Genomic DNA, 20,113 nt, shown 5'->3' on the forward strand with positions numbered 1-20,113 from the left:
GAAACTAGCAAGAATAAACCTGACCATCTCAACCATACCGCGCGTTCCTAGCCTCTTCTCCAAACCAATCGTCCGTCGTCATGGATTCCTTCGACGGAGCATAATTGATAATCGTGCTCTTAGTCGTTGTATAGGCATGATAGGCGTCCAGTCCATTCTCACTGCCAACACCGCTGGCTGATTTGGCACCACCCCAGGGACTGCTGGGATCATTTCGATGATGCGTGTTGACCCAGACAATTCCCGCCTCAATCTGCTCCGAGACGCGGAATGCCCGAGATAGATTCTGGGTCCAGATGCTGGCCCCGAGCCCAAATTCAGTATCATTTGCTAGAGCAATCGCGTCGGCTTCGTTGTCAAAGGCCACAACAACAATCACCGGCCCAAATGCTTCTTCGCGCCAGATCGCTGTCCGCGTGATACTTTTGTTCCCATCCGCGGAAACAAGAATTGTAGGCTCGTAGAAGTATCCGGCCGACAAGTCGGTGTTATCCAGCAGACTAGTTCCGGTCATGCGCTTGGCACCAGTCAGAGCAACTGCGTCGTCGCTCGCTAGCGATTGTTCCACCACCCTCTCCACATGAAGTAGTTGTTTCTCCGATACAAGCGGGCCCATGACAGACTTGATATTCGACGGACTGCCGATTCTCCTTCTAATCCCTTCAATCTTCACCCGAAGCTTCTGCAAGACTTGCTCCTGGATCTTGCTATGCACGATAATCCTCGTACTAGCAATACAAGTCTGTCCACTGGCGATGAAACTTCCAAAAGCGATCCCATTCACCGCCACATCAAGATCGGCATCATCAAACACCACCAGAGGTGCCTTCCCCCCAATTCAGCAGTATACTTGGCCAAATTACCACCGACAATCGATCCAATCGCTCTCCCCGCCACCGTTCCCCCCGTCACATCGACTTTTCTCACCAGACCATGCGAAACCAGCGCTTTCCCCGTCGTCGCTCCCAGACCAGGAAGCACACTGAATACCCCGGCCGGGATACCCGCTTGCGCAAGGATCTTGCCCAACAAGATCGACGTCAACGGGGTCAATTCGCTCGGTTTCAGAATCACGCTGTTCCCAGCTGCCAGTGCAGGAGCGATTTTCTTCACGGCGATCAAGAGCGGATGATTAAAAGGGGTTATTTGAATCACGACGCCGAGAGGTACACGATCGATAAAATTGTGCAATTTGCCCATTGTCGGAAGGACGGGGCGCTCTTCGACTCGGAGCAGTGAGGCGTAGTACTTGAACCATCGGATCAGGGACGGAACCTGGGCTTGCATTTCCTTGATCACGCGTCCGGTTTGTCGGACTTCGAGCTTGATGAGCTCGGGCAGGCAGTCGGAGAGGAGAGTGGCGCATTTGTCGAGAATGTCGGCTCGATGGTGGCGGCTGGCGCGGGACCAGATGCCGGATTTGAAAGTCTCGTGGGCTGTCGTGATGGCGGTCTCGACATCTTGAGCGGAGGCAGAATGGCAACTAATAGGGCGTGAAGACACACACGAGTGGAAGGTGAATGAGTGGATTGCAAGGATGGAAAAAGAAAAAGAAAACAGGGTTGCGTGTGCACTTACTGCGCAAATACCTGCCCTGTGGCCGGATCTTCAATAGGTAATCTGTTATACAAAAGGTGGATTTCAACAAGAGATCGCAGATTATCACCGCGGAAAGAGGAAAGACTCGTCTATCCATTTTCCCAAAAGTATTGACTGACTCACAGGTCTGCTTCTAATCCGGCTTTCTCTTCCCCTGCCAACCACATGTGGTAAATTGGAAGTGTTTCCGTTGTCATGATGGTCATATGTTGAGTTTTCAACCGCAACCAGAAAGTGTGCTCAAGGGTGAAAAAATAAGAAATCCAAGAGTGTTTCAATCAAATGGTCGTGCCTGGTGTCCTGTCGTCCTGTCCCCGCAGGAAAGAAGCGCTTATCGCACTGCGGGCGAGCGGGGTCGTTAGGCCAAGTGGACAGCTTACATTGGCCTCCATCTGCTGAGGGAATTTATCCAATGAGGATGTTTCAGGTGGTCAAGGTTGGTTGAGATAAAGCAATTGTCCCAAAAAGAGAATCATTTACCCTCTCAAGTGGGTGTAATCATATTGCTGATAAGACGTAGAAAGATCAACCGAGGCATTTCTCACCCTCAAACAACAAGCAGAACTGATAAGCTCACGATCTTATCTTATCTCCCTCTCCCCGCACTTGCGCAGTCGGGTGCAAACCTTAGGCATCCTTCATGAAGGCCATTATACTCAACTTTACCCAAAAACATTAATTTGCAGTTCGCCGACAATATTCAGATATTTCGAAAAGAGATAAAGAAGAGCCATCTTGCTTCATGTCAACACATTCAAAACATCGCGTTCATCCAATCCAGTCTACTCCATTTCTCGCGCGCGAGTCACACCCGCAACGGCCGTGTGATTCTGCCCTCCAATCGGAGCTCCACACTCAGGGCATCTGGCTTGCTCCATCGGCATGCCACACTCTCCGATTGCAAACTGCCCCGAAGAAAACTCGTTAACACCATGCTCTCAGCTTATTAAAAAAATAAAAAAGAACTGTCATATCCCAGCGATGGATATCTACTTACCGGATGGCCGTTGGCGCAATTGTACCAGTGTCCAGAGTGGGTGGCAATTCCTCCTCTTCCGCTAACCATAGCCGTCTTGATCGCTTGAAGCTCTTCCGGAGTGACTGTCTCGTATCTGGGACCTTCGAAAAGACGCACAATCTCCTGTAATTTAACTTGAAGATCGAGACAATTTCCGATTGTGTTGCACCGCTCCAGCGCAGCGGCGAGAAGATCGCGGGTACTCTGCAGCCGATCTTCGATCTTTTCTGGTTCGGGTTCTTGGTTGGGCTCGGAGTCAGACGTGCCCTGTTTTGAGCCATTGCGACGATACCAGGCCTCCAGCTGGATAATCTTGGCATAGATGATGGTCGCCTCGATAGAAATGCGGAAGAAGTGTCCGTCGTTGGCCTGGGTGATTAAATCCCTGCATCCTTTGGAAAGCCTCGTCCAAGAAGATAGTGTGAGATTAGATTCTATCCTGGGTGGATGGAGAGACTTTTTGTTTGAATCCATCAATCTAATGATATCGCTGCGAATGACTTCCTTGGCTTTGAAATGAAGTAGACGTGCGCCGAGGCTGATCTGGTTGTCTGAATCTCGTGGTGCTATGTTGAGCGTCTTCATTTTCGTAAGAAGAGTGGCAATATCACTTTCGGATGACTTCTGACAGGTGATGATGGCATCCATGAGTCGCTTGCTCGGCTGGTTCTCGATGGCCGTGTTCCTGCCGAGTACCAAAGCCATCCCCGCTAGATTCGCACACTGTTTATGCCGTGTATCTCCCGTCAAAAAATTCGCAGGATCAGACTTGAGTTCGTCTTCAATTCTATCCAAGACAGATTCAAGACCTCCGAGCCTAGTGCGACCGTCAATCAGGAAACGCTTGCAGGTCTCGTCCATGACAGCACGATTGATCACCCGATTGTACCGCTTGGTCACGAATTGACGAATGGGCTGTTTGCAGTCCGGACATGATGGTACATTGTCTGCAAGGGAAGACGAGGCGTTTCGCAGACCATTGAACTTTCCAGTCTTGTCTCTCGTGTACACTTCATCCAGACCAACCATTCCATCGACCGACTCACTCGTGAAGAAATGCCCACATCCAAGAACAATGATGGGACTTTCATCGAGATCGATCTCGGAATAAGTCTTGAGCTCAACAAGGTCGACACGCACGTCGCCCTTGTTACCGCACTTTTGACACAGATGCTGAGGACAATCTTCACCGCAAAGACTCGGGCACTGGTGGCCGCACGTGAGGGGCTTCGTGCATCGCTCGTCGCATGGAAGTCGATTGCAAGGAGCCGCGCAAGGCATTGAGCAGGACCCTTGGTGCTCACAGGACCAAGTACATGGCTCGATACATGGTGCGCATGCTTTTCCGCAGCTCAAGTCACAGCGTGAATGTGAGCATTCGACCTGGTCAGGAGATTTTGTACGTCAGACACATTCCCAGAACGAGGAGTAGAAAGAGTGCCCTTACCTCGCATTTTGCTTCACAATGACCACAGCTCTTGCCAGAATGGCACACTTTGGGGCATCTATGATTGCACCCGCCATATAGACGGTCGCATATTTTCTTGCAGTCTGTATGTGCGTATTTTCTCTCCCCGTCTATGACCTCGTCCAGACATTCTCCGCAGGTGCCAACGCAATTGTGGCCACAGCTAAGAATTGCGTCACATGGTGTGGGACAACGAAAGATGGGTGAAGTGACATCTCTGTAACAGCCGACCTGAACTGTATGACCACATTTTGGCACAAGCTTTTCAACCTCAAAATCACACTTGATGTCTTTCAAGTGTGACATCCGATGACAAAAGACTGTCTTCTTGATATGGCCGCAAGGAAGCTCCACGTTTTCGATTTTCACCATGCAAGGACCACAACTCTCTCCACAGAGCTTGGGGCATTCGTGGTCACAGGTGGATCGGATTCGTTGGCAAGGCTTCCCACAAGCGAAGCCGTCATGCATGACCGTTGAGTGACATTTAGCCTGGCATTGATGGCCACATGGCTCGAGTCGACGGGTGCAGGGAAGAATGCATCCGCCTTCTGGACTCTTCCTTTCAAAGTCACTAGGTTCTGAACAGAAAATGGGTGAATCAGGGTGACGAGGGCAACAGAGGGCTAATTCCGTGCCTACCGCATTTGCACATGCGAGTCGAGAGTGAACATCCGCCCACATGGGCACATTGAGATATGTTTCAGCATTCCCGATCAGATACATGCCATGTTGAGCTCGACTGAGAAGAACATTGATGCGGTTTTCGGTGCGGAGAAAACCAACTTTGCGCTTCGGATTGCTGCGAACCAAGGAGACAACAATCACTTTTGCCTCCTCGCCTTGGAAGTTATCGACTGTAGCTAGGCGCAGGGTCTGTAGAAGTGTCTTCTTTTCAAGTGACTGACGGGCATTTGGCTTGGATTTCTCATCTTCAAAGTCGTCGAGCCCATCGGAAGCTAGGGTCTCCAAATCCCGCTCGCTGAGACATATTTCAAAGTCACTACTCAATGATGCCCTGAGCTTTCGTAGCTGCCCGGTATATGGCGTCAAAAGCGCGATATCGGTGCTTTTGTATTCTCCTTGCCGGACCAGATGCCGGACCAGAGCAGTCGTCATCTCAACCTCCCATTGATTACTGCGCGATTTGACACGGCTCCCATCGTCTCTCGAATCTTCAGGGTACCGATGATCAAGCCAAAAGAGGTTGTGTCGCATTCCGATAACATTCGGTAGATTCGTCACGCTTTCATGATCTTGGAGCCGTGGATAGACCGTCCTGATCAGTTGAGAGATCTCGGGTCTCATTCTTCGCTGCACGTTGAGTTGTGCGACAGGGGCTGGGTCGAGACCCGGTTCACCAACAGCGCGCCTCTCGAATTGGCTTCGATCCAACTGCCATGTTCTTCCCGTGGATGTCTCGAGACTAAGTGAGTGATTTTGTATCTGCGGTCGCAGTTGTCGGTGATCTCCAATCTGAATAAAGTGTTCCACGCCTGGCATCAAGGCCGAGATAACGTGGGCCTCCATGACTTCGGCTGCTTCCTCACACACGACAACTTTTGTCCCCAGACGGCGCAGTGTCTCAATATTGCGCGCTAGAGCTGTAGTAGTGATTCCAATCACGTCGGCCTGAATCAAAGCGCGACGATTGATCTCATCGTGGACTGCATTGATGTTGTTGCGAATGGACGCAGCATGATCAATAGCCTCAAAAAGCAAATCGGTTCTATGGTTCTGCCACATTTTGAACCAACTTGTTGCGAGGATCTGACGATCCCGCACTGAGAGAATATGAATGTTCGCATTCGCCGCCTGTGTGAGAGCCTCCAAGCGCGGATCGTCGTCTTCAATTTTATCATCGCTATCATAGATCCGGAACGACTTTTTCCCAAGCCAATCGAGTAGCTTGTCACCTGTGACAATGGTGAATCCATCTGCATCTGTCTCCTGCAGCTGTCGATGGATCTTGGGCCATCTTTCTTGCACAAAATGTTCAAGCGTTGCCCAAGAAAGGCCTTTCTTGGACTGATGGAGGGGTTTCATGGCATGCTCGGCGCTTTTCATGCACTCCTCGAGCTCTCCAAAAGACTTTCCGAGTGACTGTGACTCAACTCTTGTCTTGTCGATCGCTTTGCTGACAACACGAAGGTTTTTTCCTTCGAGTTCGGTAGCCTGGCTGCGGCCGCCAATACGTATGATTTTTTGGATACCCACATCAAGGAGGTGTTTCAAAAACTGATCTAGAGCATGATTCGTGTAACAACTATAATCTCGTCATTAGTTCAGCGTTTCCTTTTGTGACAAAGTATGGGCTGGACCTACATAACAAGGATCGGGCCCAAATCTGCATTTCTTTTGATCCCAAGGAGGACCTGAACGAGCTTAACACCCAAATATGACTTGCCAGTGCCTGGAGGGCCTTGAACAAGGGCATACTCTCGCGTAAGCGCTGCAATGAGTCCATGGCATTGACCAAGATCGAGACCTGTCTGATGTTGCAGATTCGAAGTATCAATAGAGGCTGGATAGTTTGGGTCCAACACAAGATTTTCCGTTTTGGATTTGGCAATGGCAGTCAAAGGAAAGCGAAACCCCATTTTGCGTGCGTATGCCGGTGGGGGTATGCGGTGACTCTCCCCGTCATCTGCAAGTCCGGGCAAGATCCATTTCTGGAATGCCAGGTCTCCCTCACGTTGAATTCGTTGAAGATTTCTCAGAATAGGGGCAAATGTGGCGGGGATTAAGCCGTGAAAATCGACTAGAATGCCGCTGATGCGTTGACGATAGAGCTGGGCCAGGAAAATCAGCTCTTGTTGTTGGCACACAGCAAGCTTGACGCTGACACTGGGTGGATGCTTGTCAGAGACAAGACTGCTCTTGTTTTGTTGGACTTCATTCCTAGAAGTATTTTTTTGTGTCACTTCAAGGAAGATGAGCCTCCTTTGAAGGCTTTGAGATGTCAAAAAGCACACTAGGCTTCCCTCTTCGAGTCGATTGGAATCTTGCCACCATTTGCACTGCTCTCCGGACGTCTTTCTGCGCACCTGTGGGGGTGCCGAGAAGGAAACGGTCGCTTCGAGCTCTTTTCTCTCGTTGATAAAAATCTGCGGGACCCGCGCTTCAAGGTAGATATGCGCTGCGTTGTCCTTGCTTGAGATTTTTGAAGCTTGTGTCAAATCATCCTGCAGCAGTAGGTCCCGCAGTATGTCTTTTGACGAGCCAAAAACATCATGTCGCAGTAGTCGGAACGTCGAGTCGATGTATCTTTGTAGTGGGTCTGGGAGAATGTGCGGCTGAAGGAAGTTGGTAGAAGGGAGGTACTCGGAATGACCGCTAATAATCTCTCCACATGTCGGAAAAATCCCGATCCGGGAGATTTCTGCAAAGTCGTTGTCGTGTCTTCCACCAGGTGTTTGTAGATCGAGCGGGAAGGTTGACAGAACCGCTTCGTTGTGTTGAGTTGTCTCGTTTGGTGCCGCGGGTGTCGAGAGATTGCCGTTTGCGCTAGTGATCAGGCTCCTCATTACCCTCAATTTGCTCTCAAGACCATCCATATCAGCTTGCGACGATGTCTCAGTGATTGAGTGCATCAGTTCCTGAATTGATTCAAGTAGTGCTGTAAGCTCATCGTGGAAGCGAGCGCGTTGGATCCGCGACAAAACCTCGTGCAGAGTGCTCAACAGCAACTTCACCTGCTCGAGAGAGATACACCGTTTGTTGCGATTGTCATTCCAGCTTTTGCAAACTCCTCTCAAATATTGGATTGCGCGATCTCCATTCGTACCGCCGAGAAACGCATACAGAGTGCCCACAAATGTATCAACCGACAAACAATTCAAGAGAGCGGGATGAGTTACAAATTTGAGAAACGGTTCGTCGTAACTTGTAGCCGATGGTGATTCCAGATCTGCTTTGCCTGCATCTGTAGTCGCCAAGACAAAGTCGTACCCATGAAGAGAGTCATCCACAAGGTCTTTGATCAAGAACTGATGATTATCTTTGTTGTCGCTTTGAAGTATTTCGAGAGCTTCGTTCCAGAACCGCAAGATTTCTCCGCATTTCTCGTGAGACTTGTCTTGTCGCGAGATCCCCCTTCTGAGGTATCTCTTCCAGTCAAAGTACTGATCCCGAGAGGCTTGATCGTGGGCTGTGGTGGCACGATTGGCAATCTGACCTGGCCTGGGGTGAGCAGCCTTTGCCGCATCATGGGAGAACTTGCACCTATCACCGTAGTGACACCTGCCACGTTGAAAGTGCACACAAAGTTGTTTCGTGGGATCGCGCTTCGTGGAGCTGTAGAATCCTCCTCGGTGGCTTGAGTTGCCCCAAGATCGCCTATTTGCATAGGAGGCCATGTCACCGAGAGATTTCGAACAGATTCAGTGACAGGTAGGATGATGCTCGATGGAGGAAAGCTGTTACTTGCTAGAAAAGTTGAGCTAATGACGCGTTTGACACGGTGTGACTGTTGAGGATAGACAACACAATATATGGCAAACACTGACGAGGCGGCTCTGCAATTCTCCTGCACAGTGTAAAAGACACGACTTAGAGGAGTCTGCCTTGTAAGCAAACGCCAACGCAGTCTCCTACATCTGGCAGAAAAATATCCCTGTAGCACCTGCACAGCCTCTCGTATTTCCCTCAGCCAGCGTAAGTGAGGCAAGAATACAAAGGAACTCAACAAGGGTCTTGCCCAAAGTACTGATGATGACTAGGAATTTGTTGATGGACCAAGTACTAATAAGCGAGCAGGTTTATGCAACGACTACTCGCGAAAGAATTCTCCAGATTTGCATCAAGCTACGCAACTATCCATATTGGCATAATCGCAGTACCAGCGAAGGGGGTGCGACTGGACGGCTACCTCTCTGTTCAGGTGTTATTTCCACCCATGTATTGATAAGACGCCGGGAAAATCTTATGCATAGAGGCCACTGCTCCTTTGACAAGCTTTGTAAATTTACAGGTCGGATAAAGTCCAGAATCCAGTTGCAGCGATTTCCCACATCGTGAGATACGTACCTACACTCAACTCGCTGTAAAATGCCCTGGTTAGGAGATTTTGAGACGGTCTCTCATATTCAACCTGCTGTGGCGGAAGGAACGAAAGGTTAGGATCAGTTTACTAAATTTTGTGACTCACTCTTAGTAAAGTGTGATGGCTAGAATGGTTCGGGTTAGAGATCAGCTACGCTTCAAGGCAGAGTATGATGCATAGTCGTGGCATAACGTATGAGCACTTCTGCGACCTCACCATGTCATTGGTAGCCGAAGATCGTGTCAAGTCCAGGGTGTCGGATGTCGGCATCCATCTGTAGTCCTGGCACTGGATCTGGGAACTAGGGGGCGTCGGATTGTATTGCTGAAAATACATATGTCGGCATGAAGACCAGGAACGTGATTGGGGGTGATTATTATTGTGCCAACACACTCTTCGGGTGCACAGCTCTGCGGTGTCAACAGGGTTTGAAAAGCGCTTAACAAGGCTGCACTTGATCCATCGTTGACGCCGAGGCTGACACGAACCATGCCAAGCCTTCGGGCCGCAGTACATCTACACGGATGACTGCGGTATGTGGTCTCTAAACTCTACATACACATATTTTGGGAATAGATACTCACTCGACAATTGAGGACATTATACTACGAGGACGACTTGATCTATTAAATGAAAGCTTGACTACCCAAACATCATTCTCTCATATAATCACAAATACTAATTTGTTGTAATGACAAGGTGAGGAATGGCGCCGCTCCTACGTGTCAAGTACTTTTGACCTGCTGCCTCTCTCCGCAAGCGTCCAAGCCCGTTCGATGGAAAGGCACAGTCCCTTTCTGTTCCAGATACCCCGCAGTGGAGGGAGAGCTTATCTTCAAATCTGGAATCAGCCTTACTGCCAGTCCACAATGCAAGGTTGCAAACGAACGGAACGCAGATTCATGATTACGTCAATTCTCCTCAGCGCCCTGGACACCCGCTATCGCCTCCATGGCTACAGCCCTTTGAGCCTTTCACAATGCCGAGAAACACATCCCTTAGTCATTCCCTCTCTGACTTTCCCACAATCCTTGGATACCAGCCATGACTCCGCGTACTCTCTACCTCATCGCGTCTCGGAATGCAGCTGCGCAACGGGCGCATTTTGCCGTCTTCGTACCTGGTGCGGATAACCCCGAGCAAGGAACACTGATCGAAGCAGTGGGCGCGCCGATGGCTGGCTACGCGCTGGAATTCAAGCGCAACTACTGCCCCTTGCAAGATTACGTCGAGAATTACGAGATCCTCCGCATCGGAGACGTCGATTCGCGACATATCGTTGACGATCAGACGGGGATCAAGAGCATTGATCAAGATCCCCGGGATGACATTGAACTCGTGGCCTCGCAAATCCCCACCCCGGGGATTAGCGAGAACTTTTTGGCGCCAGTGAATGAGGTGAGAGGCCACCAGTTTTGGTGTCGATGCGTTTCTTCTTTGCCTAGACTCGTCAGACGATGCTGATGCGTGAGGTTCTGAATCCACAGTTCTCCAACAAACGAGATCAGGAATGGACTTTGGAATATATTCGCGGGCTCGTGGGGAAACGCTTACTCAATCCAGAGGCCGTCCTAGTCGTGCATTCAAAGAGAGATCCACCAACTCACGGGCTGGGATTTCAGCCGAGTGTTCGTCGCTCAAGCTAGCGAGCATCATGAGGAGAAACCTCCCCCCGTATTGCCTATTGCATTTTGAATTGTTGTGTGCGGTTATCGGCGTATCTTTGTGGTTCTTTTCAAGGTGATAATCAGCTGTCGCTGATGCTGGCTGAGTTCAGCACTATACAGGATACAAGTGTCTTGAATCATACGGTTCATTATAATTAGTGAGACTTCTATTTTCATCATTGTTGGCACATTCAATGAGTATGTTTTCCATTTGTTCAGTCTCTCTGCATGATGGAATGAGGAAGAGGTACATGACTGAGACTGGAGAAGCCCCCCAGAATCACTGGCAGAAAAGCCTCGGGGAGTGTTATGAGCTCGAGAGCCATAGACCCATCCACGAATCCACTGCATTTCTCAACAGCTTTGCAAAATTAATTCCTACATTGCAGGATGGTGTAAACTAGAGGTTGGAATGGGTTGACGCGAATCCTCCTGGCTGAAAACGCGACGGGCACATAACGATGGAGTAGCTGAGGTGATCCAACAGTACTCTAGAAAATTGGATCAACATCCATTGTACTTCCCGTGGTACAAAGTTCCAGCCGTTATTCAACCTCGCGAATACAACATGAGTGTACATTTGGGTAATGTTTTCTGTCTCAAATTTCCCTTGTCCAGTATGTGATCAATTATAACTGGGCCTCGAGTTTCAGTAAAGCTGATGCCTGGATCCAGCTTAAAGAGACAGGTCAACCGGACTACCTTAGGAATTCAGCGTTCACATTGAAGCGGCCCGGGCACCTGGGCTTGCTACTACACCTGTATATGTCTCAGGTTGTCCAGGACGTTTACAATTATAGTTTCATTTTTGAAGAAGAGCCCGGGTATCACGCAACTCATGATCAGACCGAAGTATGTCAGAGAATTATACTTCATACTAATTATCTCGAATAAGACTACATCGCCGTGTTATCAGCACAGGCTGTGTAGATGAAGTGCGAGACTGCGCTCGAAGACAACCGTTGACCACGGCCCAGATGAACTGGGTGCTTGATAAATCAGGGTCACGTAAACTCATGAGAAACGTGGATTCCTCACGTGATCACCAGCTGATCAAACTGATGATTCCAGACAATGGAAGCAGTCACCGGGCAAGAAACCAATTTCCTGCACTACTGTCTGAAACCTAGGTAGGGTTTCTCCTCACATAAGCCAAAACTGAGACGCAAAGAATACACAGTGTGACAATGGACCACTCTGAGCTACGCACGGCCTGAAACCAAAACTTGATTTGCGCGCCGTTGACTTTCGCCCCGAAAGTCTGAGCTCTCTCACACCCGCACCGAAGTGGGTAGGAAGTACATGTACCTTGGCCCTATCAACAGTCCCGTGGTTCTGCAAGTACAGTTTCTTTTCTCGGAGATTTAATATTTTCCCCCTTCTAGCGGGGGTCCATAGCCGCGTGTCAATGTGTCTGTAGGGTGGCGTGAGAAGAGTTACCGTAACGTTCCCCCGCCTAACGGTCGGAGGTCTGGACGGGTCGCACGTCATTCTCAACAGCGACCGACACCAACCGGGTTATTTAGATCGTGGACTAGCCGTCCATTGCCGAATGTCTCGTGCTTTGTCTCCACGGCATCTCGACCGTGCGTGTATTTGGTCATTGAGGAGGAGAAGATAGTTGATGCATGGGTGGCCTCTTGATTGTTTGACGGAGACATTGGCAGAGAGCTTCTCAGGCAAGACCTCCATAATTTTGGTCTCGCCTCGTTCATCTTTTCATTGCCTTGCAAAGTAAATGAGAGCAAGGCGGTCGCAACCGAATGAGATCAGGGCTGACTCGCCCATGAAGTGTGTGGCTGATGCGGTTCCACTTTAATAGATTAAAGATGATGAATCGTGTTGATCCGAACGTGATCTCATTCGACTGTGCTCTCGAGTGGCTGCATATGCTTTTTCTCCTCCCTTTCTGCGTCTGCCTACTGTCGTTGCGGCGGTCTTCTATCGATGGATCCTTACGGGTCTGATGGTGTATATGAGACTGCTGTCCGTTACCACAGCAGGGGTGTACCCTGGTCTCTGCAAACCTACTGCCGGCCAATCTTAGCTGCGCAGCAGGGAAGAGAGAAAGTCAAAGAGGAAGATTGTACAATACCTTGTCCATCAGCATACATCAACAGTGAAATATTGTAATTTGGAGGGGAGAAGGGTGTCCTGGTTCTTCGATTCTCTCGACGGAAGATTACATTGAAGCTGTCAATGCCGACCGAGGGAGGAACCGAGACGTGAATTGATGCCCGAAATGGATGATGAGGTGCCGGTGACCTCCAGGCCCTGTCCTACGGTTCAGAATCATTGCTGTTCAGACTTTTGGAGAATTCACAATGCTCGCAGAGGAAGAGAACCTGAATCAGGCAACCATAAATATTCGCCCATTGAACAAGGAACATGGTGGTCTTGTCTTGTTCGTGTCCGCAGTCCAGTCACACTGTGTGACCAGCGACCGCTGCGACAGGCCACTGCACGAAAAGGTAGGATGACTGATGTAATGATGATCAATTAATATGCAGAGAGGTCTCACATTGGTCAATTCCAGGCTGCTCACAGTCTTTGTTCGACGACGAGGCTTGCATGTTGGTGAACCAGATAGAGTGGGTAGTCATGCGCCACACTATCAGCTAAGGTGACCAGCGAGGTCGGTTCGGTTGGACAGGATAGACCTGTCCAACCCGTGGATAACCAGACCAAAAAAAAAGGGGGGGCGCTGAAATCTAACACAGCAGGTGCTGCACTCCCCCAGATGAAGCCAGGTGTGCCTTGCCCAGTCATGAAGTCTCTCGGTCTTGATGTATCTGTCGGGTGTCCTGTCGAAGCCGAGAGTAATGGGGCCCCGGTTACATTTTCCAGGCGACGCCTGGACAAGTTTCCACGTTTCACTGGATGACATCCACAGAATGACATCCACTGGTCAGCCACACCTGTCCACTGTTTTTCCCATTTTTTTTTCTCTTTTTTGTTTTGAGCAATTATTGATTTTCATTTTCTGGGATACTCCTACTCTTCAACCTGCCATTTATTATTCTCCGCAACGGTCCAGGGACTCCGGACGCGGGTACTCACACGTGGGATCCAGACTGCTGGTCGGATGGAACTCGACAATAGTACTTGTTCACAAGTATATCGAGGACCAATTTCACCTATTATTTCTCAACGAATACATCACTCTTGTCTACGACCAACATTCAATGACCATCCCTCACCTATTCTCTTTTACCCATGTAACCCGCCCCTCCCGCTTTTTCTCATCTGCTGATGACGATGCATTGACACCGACAATGATACACTTGCTGCCTGTTGCTTTGATCTGCTTTCTGGCATGTCTTGACTTCTTTTAATTCACAATCTCAGTGCAAGGTCAATGGAAGAGATCACAAGGCCCGAAGCACGGTGTAGATACAGCAACACTCCCAACTTAAAGACGACCGTCTAGCAGAGTCACACTTGGCCGCCGTCCAGTCTGCGTCATGCTATGCCGATGCTGTCTAACTCGCAAGGTAGACTCCACCAAGTGTGTTGTCCAATCATTTCTAGCGCCCGTCTAATTCAAGCCACAAGCGCCTTGGATCTAAAAGAGGAAATGGAAGATAAAACGACCAATGAAACAATACCATCAATCCAGCCCTCATTTCTGGATGGTGGCTTGCCCTTCGTCCACAGTATGAAGTCCCCCTCGTTAGTGAGAGAACCCGCCCAGCGATCAGCCTCTTTGAACAGAGCTTCTACTTTCTCGTCTTTTTTTTTTGTCCACGACACCATTCAGCCCCACTATGATGATATCAATGGACCGTGCTCTCCAGCGGCCGTGTGGCTCCTGTGGCTGAAGACCAGTGTTGTTTCTGTCCCCGCTCGCTCGGCTTTCCGAATGTGGCACATCACTTTCCCTGCCCCGTGCGCGTTTTCGCAGACCACTCTGGACTCTCCATCGCCGGGGCTGGTCAGGATTGGATGATGACCAGCAATATAGATTACCCATGACGTATGGCTTTCCGAATGAGCTCGGTGGTAGCACCAGTCTGCTTGTCGACACTAGCGCAAGCGTTCTCGAAGGAGATGTTAGGTCTGCCGATGAGTGCGTGATGATATCAGAACCCAAGCACAATGGACGTTGGGTATAAGACAATCTTGTCTCCTCCTGCGGTACTTGCTCTGGCTTTCTCTCTAGATTCTTTTTTATTACTTTCTATTTCTCAACTATCCCACACGTATATTTTCCCATTAATCTCTACATTAGCCTCGAAGCTTACCGGCCTACAACTGTTCGGCTCGATACACTTTTGTCCTGTATTATAACTCAACCACAACCTATCTTTCGATTCACGATCGAACCTGACGGCTTTACGCAACTCAAACGAAGTGATACGACCGCCTTCCGCTTGACTCGAATAGCTTGAAAGCGTTTACTCTGTGTACACATCTTACCACGAACCGACTTGATTCTCAGGTAAGTGCTTGCCATCGTTGCAGATTTGATTCGACATCGCAGAGAAGACGGAGAAACCGGACTGGAGAGTCGGACAGGCGAGAACACACATGGACTGACTCTTTGGAACGATCATTATGACAGAATCCCACGCATTCTCCAAAGATCATCAACTCTCAACACCCTCCACAAGACTTTGACTCGCATTCCATCGACATGTCTGCCGTGGCAAAGGGCTCCCCCAAGGTGGGATCAAAGACTGGCTCCCCCGCCAAGCTCCGCAAGGTCTCCGGCTCCAGTGCGCCGTCCAAAGCTGGCTCCGACAGCCCAGCTCAGACCGTGAAGAACGTCAAGGAAACCCCCAGCAAGCAGGTGAAGAAGACCCCCCGCAAGCTCACACCCAAGGCGCCCCAGTCCATCCAAGAAGATACTGCCGACGACGTTTCCGTCCCCGAGACTCCCTCGCCCAAGTCCAAGAAGAAGAAGGCGCCTCTCGCTGAGCAGCGTCGCCCCAGCTCACAGCCCGACGATGTGGCTTCTCAAGCATCCGGGTCCGCCGCTCCCTTGAAGAAGTCCGCCTCCGGCCTGACCAAGAAGGCAAAGAGTCTGACCGGCAAGGCCAAGGATACGGCTCAGGAGACTACTGAGCAGGTCTCCAACACCGCTCAGGACACCGCCAGCCAGGCCAAGGAGACAGCCTCCAAGGGCGCGGAGGGTGTCACAGACAACCTTCCTTTGGATCTCTCTGCCCTCAAGGGTCTAGAGGTCGCTGATGGCGGCAAGATTCTCGGCAAGGACGGCAACCCCCTGGGTGAGGTCGTCGAGGGTGACCCCGAAGACCTCGTTGGTCAGACCGTCGGCGATGACGGTGAGATCTTCGACGAGGATGGAGATCTCATTGGACGTGTCGATCTTCTTCAGAACGCCCAGGAGCAGACCAAGAATGTTCCCGGTGTTGAAGACGCAGCCGGCCAGGTCAAGGACGCGGCCGAGAACGCTACCAACAGCCTTCCACTCGATCTCTCTGCCCTCAAGGGTCTTGAGGTTGCCGATGGCGGCAAGATCCTTGGCAAGGACGGCAACCCCCTGGGTGAGGTCGTCGAGGGTGACCCCGAAGACCTCGTTGGTCAGACTGTCGGCGACGACGGAGAGATCTTCGACGAGGATGGTGATCTGATCGGTCGGGTCGATATCCTCGATAATCTGAAGCAGCAGAACGGCGGTCTTCCCGATACCGACGACGTGGCTGACAAGGCTAAGGATGCTGCGTCTAAGGGTGCAGAGGGTGTCACCAACAATCTCCCCCTGGACCTCTCCGCCCTCAAGGGTCTTGAAGTCGCCGACGGTGGCATGATTCTCGGCAAGGACGGAAACCCTCTCGGCAAGGTTGTAGAGGGTGACCCTGAAGACCTCGTTGGCCAGACCGTTGGCGAAGATGGAGAGATCTTCGACGAGGACGGAGACCTGATTGGCCGTGTGGATATCCTTCACGACCTTGAGGATCAGGCCAACAGTGTCGCCGACGATGCCCAATCCAAGGCCAGCGGAGCCAAGAATGTTATCACTGATCTGGCTCAGCTCGAAGGCCTGCCCGTTTCGGACGGTGGTGTGATCAAGAACTCCGCCGGTCAAATTGTGGGCAAGATCGTCGAAGGTGATCCTGAAGACCTGATCGGATACACTCTCAATGACGACGGTGAAGTTGTTGACGATGATGGTGACGCCATCGGCCGTGTCGAGTTGCTGCCCGTTGAGGAGCAGGAGAAGAACTTGAATGATGGCCTCGACAATGCCACCGAGCAGGCTGATGAGGAAGAGGACGAGGAGGACGACGACGAGGATTACGAAGATGCCAAGGACAACGTCCCCCACGACAAGGCCCAAAAGGCTGCCGGTAGCGTCGCAGGCAAGACCAGCAAGGCTGCTGGCAGTGTCGCCAGCAAGGCCAGCAAGTCCAGCAAGACGGCCGGTAGCGCCGCAAGCAAGCCCAGCAAGGTGGCCGAAGACGTCGAGGGCGCTGCTGACAGCGTCGCTGATGATGCAGAGGATGCTGTCGACGACGCAGAGGATGCTGCCGACGCTGTACCGGGCGCCGACAAGGCAAAGGAGACTGCTGAAGATGCTGCTGAAGAAGCTGACGACGCTGCCTCGGATGTTGATGGTGAGGGAGCTGTCGACACCGCCAAGGACGGCGTGGAAGGTGCCGCTGACAAGGCTGAAGATGCCGCTGGTGAAGCTGAAGATGCTGCCGACGAAGCTGCCGAAGCTGCCCCTGATGTTGACGAGGCAAAGGAGACTACCGAGGACGCCGTCGACGGCGCGCAAGAAGCTGCCGACGGCGCAGCTGATGAGGCGGAAGAAGAGGTCGAAGAAGGAATGCGTATTCCTGATATCGACACCCTGGAGGGTCTGACTTGCAACAAGCGTGGCTATGTCATTGACCCCAACACCAATAAGCCCATTGGCGAGCTGATTGAAGGTGACGCCAAGAAGATTTCCCGACTGAAGGCGAAGCTGGACGAGAAGGGCCAGTTCTGGGACAACCGGGGTAATGTGATCGGCAAGGTCAAGGCGCTTCCAGTTGAAGACGGCGATGACGAGGAAGGACCTTTCGCCGGCCTTGAGGGTCTTGTCGTTGCTGAGGAAGGCTGGGTTGTCGACGAGAACCAAACCCGAGTGGGCAAGCTTGTCGAGGGCGACGCAAAGAAGCTGCTTGGTCGCGGAGTGGATGAGGATGGCGAGATTCTCGACCGCAATGGCAGCGTCATCGGACGCGCCGAGCGTTACGACGAGCCCGAGCCGAGCCCGAGCCGGAAGAGGTCAAGCCCGATTTGTCTGTCCTGGACGGCAAGCGCTGCAACAAGGCAGGTTACGTGATCGGCGACGAGGGCTTCCCCATTGCCCGCGTCGTTGAGGGCAACCCCAAGGAGCTCGCCGGCAAGAAGATCTATGACGGTGAGATCTACGATGGCAAGAAGCTCATCGGTCGGGTTGAGTTGATCCCAGAGGATGAGCTAGAAAGCAAGCCTGAAGGCCCATTCGCCGGCATGGAAACCCTCTTTGTCAACAAGGAAGGATTTGTCGAAGATGAGGATGGCACCATCGTCGGTAAGCTCGTCGAGGGTGACGCCAAGAAGCTTCGAGGTCGCGCCGTCGACGAAGACGGTGAGATCACCGACAAGTACGGCAACGTAAAGGGCCGTGCTGAGCCCTACGAGCCCCCAGAGGAGGAGGCCCCCGAAGAGGCCGACCTTTCCCTGCTCGAGGGCAAGGTGGTGAACAAGTCCGGTAAGGTCGTTGACCCGGCCACCGGTGCCGTCTTCGGCCGTGTTGTCGAGGGTGGCAAGGGTCTGGCTGGTCGCAAGGTCGATGGCAAAGGTCAAATCTGGGGTGACAATGGCCAGATCATTGGTCGTGCAGAGCTCATCCCCGGCGCCGAGCAAGATAAGGCTGAGGGTCCCTTCTATGGATTCGACAATGCCGAGGTGGGCAAGGATGGTGTTGTTGTCGATTCCGGCCGCATCATTGGACGCCTCATCGACGGCGACGCCAAGCGTCTTCTGGGCCGTAAGGTTGATGAGGACGGTGATGTTTTGGACAAGAACGGAAACACCATTGGCAAGGCTGAGCGCTGGGAGCCCGAGGAGAAGAAGCGCGATGTCAACCCCATGTCTGGCCGCAAGGTCAACAAGGAGGGTGAAGTGCGTGATGCTGATGGTAACCTCATCGGCAAGCTGACCTCTGGCAACCTGGCCACCCTGATTGGCAAGGAGATCGACGACAATGGCTTCGTTGTCGACAACGACGGTAACCGTCTCGGCGAGTGCACTCTTCTGGAGAACATCCCCGAGCCCGAGCCTGAAGAGCCCGAGGAGGAGGTGGAAGAGGAGGGTCCTAGTGCTGAGGAGCAGGAAGCTCAGGCCAAGGCCGAGCAGGACCGCCAGCTGGCTGAGAAGATGATCACCATCATGCGCCAGACTCTTGACCAGGTCAAGCCTGTTTGCAAGCAGATCACCGACGTAAGTCTTCTTATTTCTCCCCCATTGACATTCTGTATTTTTTTTGGACCAACAATGCTAACGATATGGGTTTCTTCCCCCTACAGCTCGTTGAGAAGGCCGATCGCACCCCCAAGGATGAACTGGATGAGGAGAAGCTGGTCAAGGACGTGAAGCCCTTGCTCGAGGAGGGAGGTCGCATTCTCCAAGAGTGCAACGGCTCCATCCGCGCTCTCGATCCGGATGGCCGCATCGCCGCTACCGCCAAGGCCCGCGCTGCTTCCCGCGAGGGCACCCCGGAAGAATACCAGCTCGCTGACCTGCTCAAGGAGCTCACCGAGACGGTGGTCAAGACCATTGACAACGGCAAGAAGCGCATTGCCGACATGCCTCATGCCAAGAAGAAGCTCAACCCTCTGTGGGGTCTGCTTTCCGAGCCTCTGTTCCAGATCATCGCCGCTGTGGGACTGTTGCTGAACGGTGTGCTCACCTTGCTTGGCCGTCTTCTGGACGGACTTGGACTGGGTGGTTTGCTGAACAACGTTCTGGGCGGTCTTGGTCTAGACAAGCTTCTGGGTGGGCTTGGTTTGGGCAGTATCACTGATGCCCTGGGTCTGACTGGCAAGAAATAAGCGGATGTGACTTGTGTGACTGATTGATGAAGAGTGATTTTTATTCTTCTTTGACTTTTCATTGCTCTGATGCGATGACTCTTTTGCTGCCCTTGGAAAAATTGGCTTGTTTTTCTTTTGATCGTTTCTGTATTATGATAGCATGTTGCCCTTTTTTTGTTTGTGTGTGTATGTTCCTTTGGCAGGCATAAGCTTTTGATAAATTTGCCGTCTCCTGGCTGAGATAATAATTGATCGAATGGAATTTTTCTTACTAGTTTTGAAATA

General features: G+C 51.5%; 4 protein-coding genes across 4 annotated transcripts; 2 read left to right on the plus strand and 2 right to left on the minus strand.

Moving 5' to 3' along the window:
• Positions 1–28: 28 nt before the first annotated feature.
• POX_h09680 (uncharacterized protein) lies at positions 29–1,796 on the minus strand (the record flags this gene model as incomplete). Its single annotated transcript, XM_050118429.1, has 4 exons — positions 29–826; positions 928–1,483; positions 1,579–1,620; positions 1,723–1,796. 4 exons carry the CDS (start codon positions 1,794–1,796, stop codon positions 29–31), a joined length of 1,470 nt encoding a protein of 489 aa, XP_049965216.1.
• Positions 1,797–2,381: 585 nt separating this feature from the next.
• On the minus strand, positions 2,382–8,443 carry POX_h09681 (uncharacterized protein; the record flags this gene model as incomplete). The annotated part of the gene is made up of 4 exons (XM_050118430.1): positions 2,382–2,504; positions 2,597–3,775; positions 4,065–6,351; positions 6,411–8,443. 4 exons carry the CDS (start codon positions 8,441–8,443, stop codon positions 2,382–2,384), a joined length of 5,622 nt encoding a protein of 1,873 aa, XP_049965217.1.
• A 1,730-nt stretch (positions 8,444–10,173) lies between these two features.
• On the plus strand, positions 10,174–10,775 carry POX_h09682 (uncharacterized protein; the record flags this gene model as incomplete). Its single annotated transcript, XM_050118431.1, has 2 exons — positions 10,174–10,527; positions 10,575–10,775. 2 exons carry the CDS (start codon positions 10,174–10,176, stop codon positions 10,773–10,775), a joined length of 555 nt encoding a protein of 184 aa, XP_049965218.1.
• Positions 10,776–15,432: 4,657 nt separating this feature from the next.
• Positions 15,433–19,846, plus strand: POX_h09683 (uncharacterized protein; the record flags this gene model as incomplete). Its single annotated transcript, XM_050118432.1, has 3 exons — positions 15,433–18,049; positions 18,085–19,235; positions 19,322–19,846. The coding sequence occupies 3 exons, from the start codon at positions 15,433–15,435 to the stop codon at positions 19,844–19,846; spliced, it is 4,293 nt and encodes a 1,430-aa protein (XP_049965219.1).
• Between the last annotated feature and the right edge of the window lie 267 nt (positions 19,847–20,113).

This window comes from Penicillium oxalicum, chromosome VIII (genome assembly GCF_001723175.1).
Source record: "Penicillium oxalicum strain HP7-1 chromosome VIII, whole genome shotgun sequence".
In the NCBI taxonomy this organism is placed as follows: domain Eukaryota; kingdom Fungi; phylum Ascomycota; class Eurotiomycetes; order Eurotiales; family Aspergillaceae; genus Penicillium; species Penicillium oxalicum.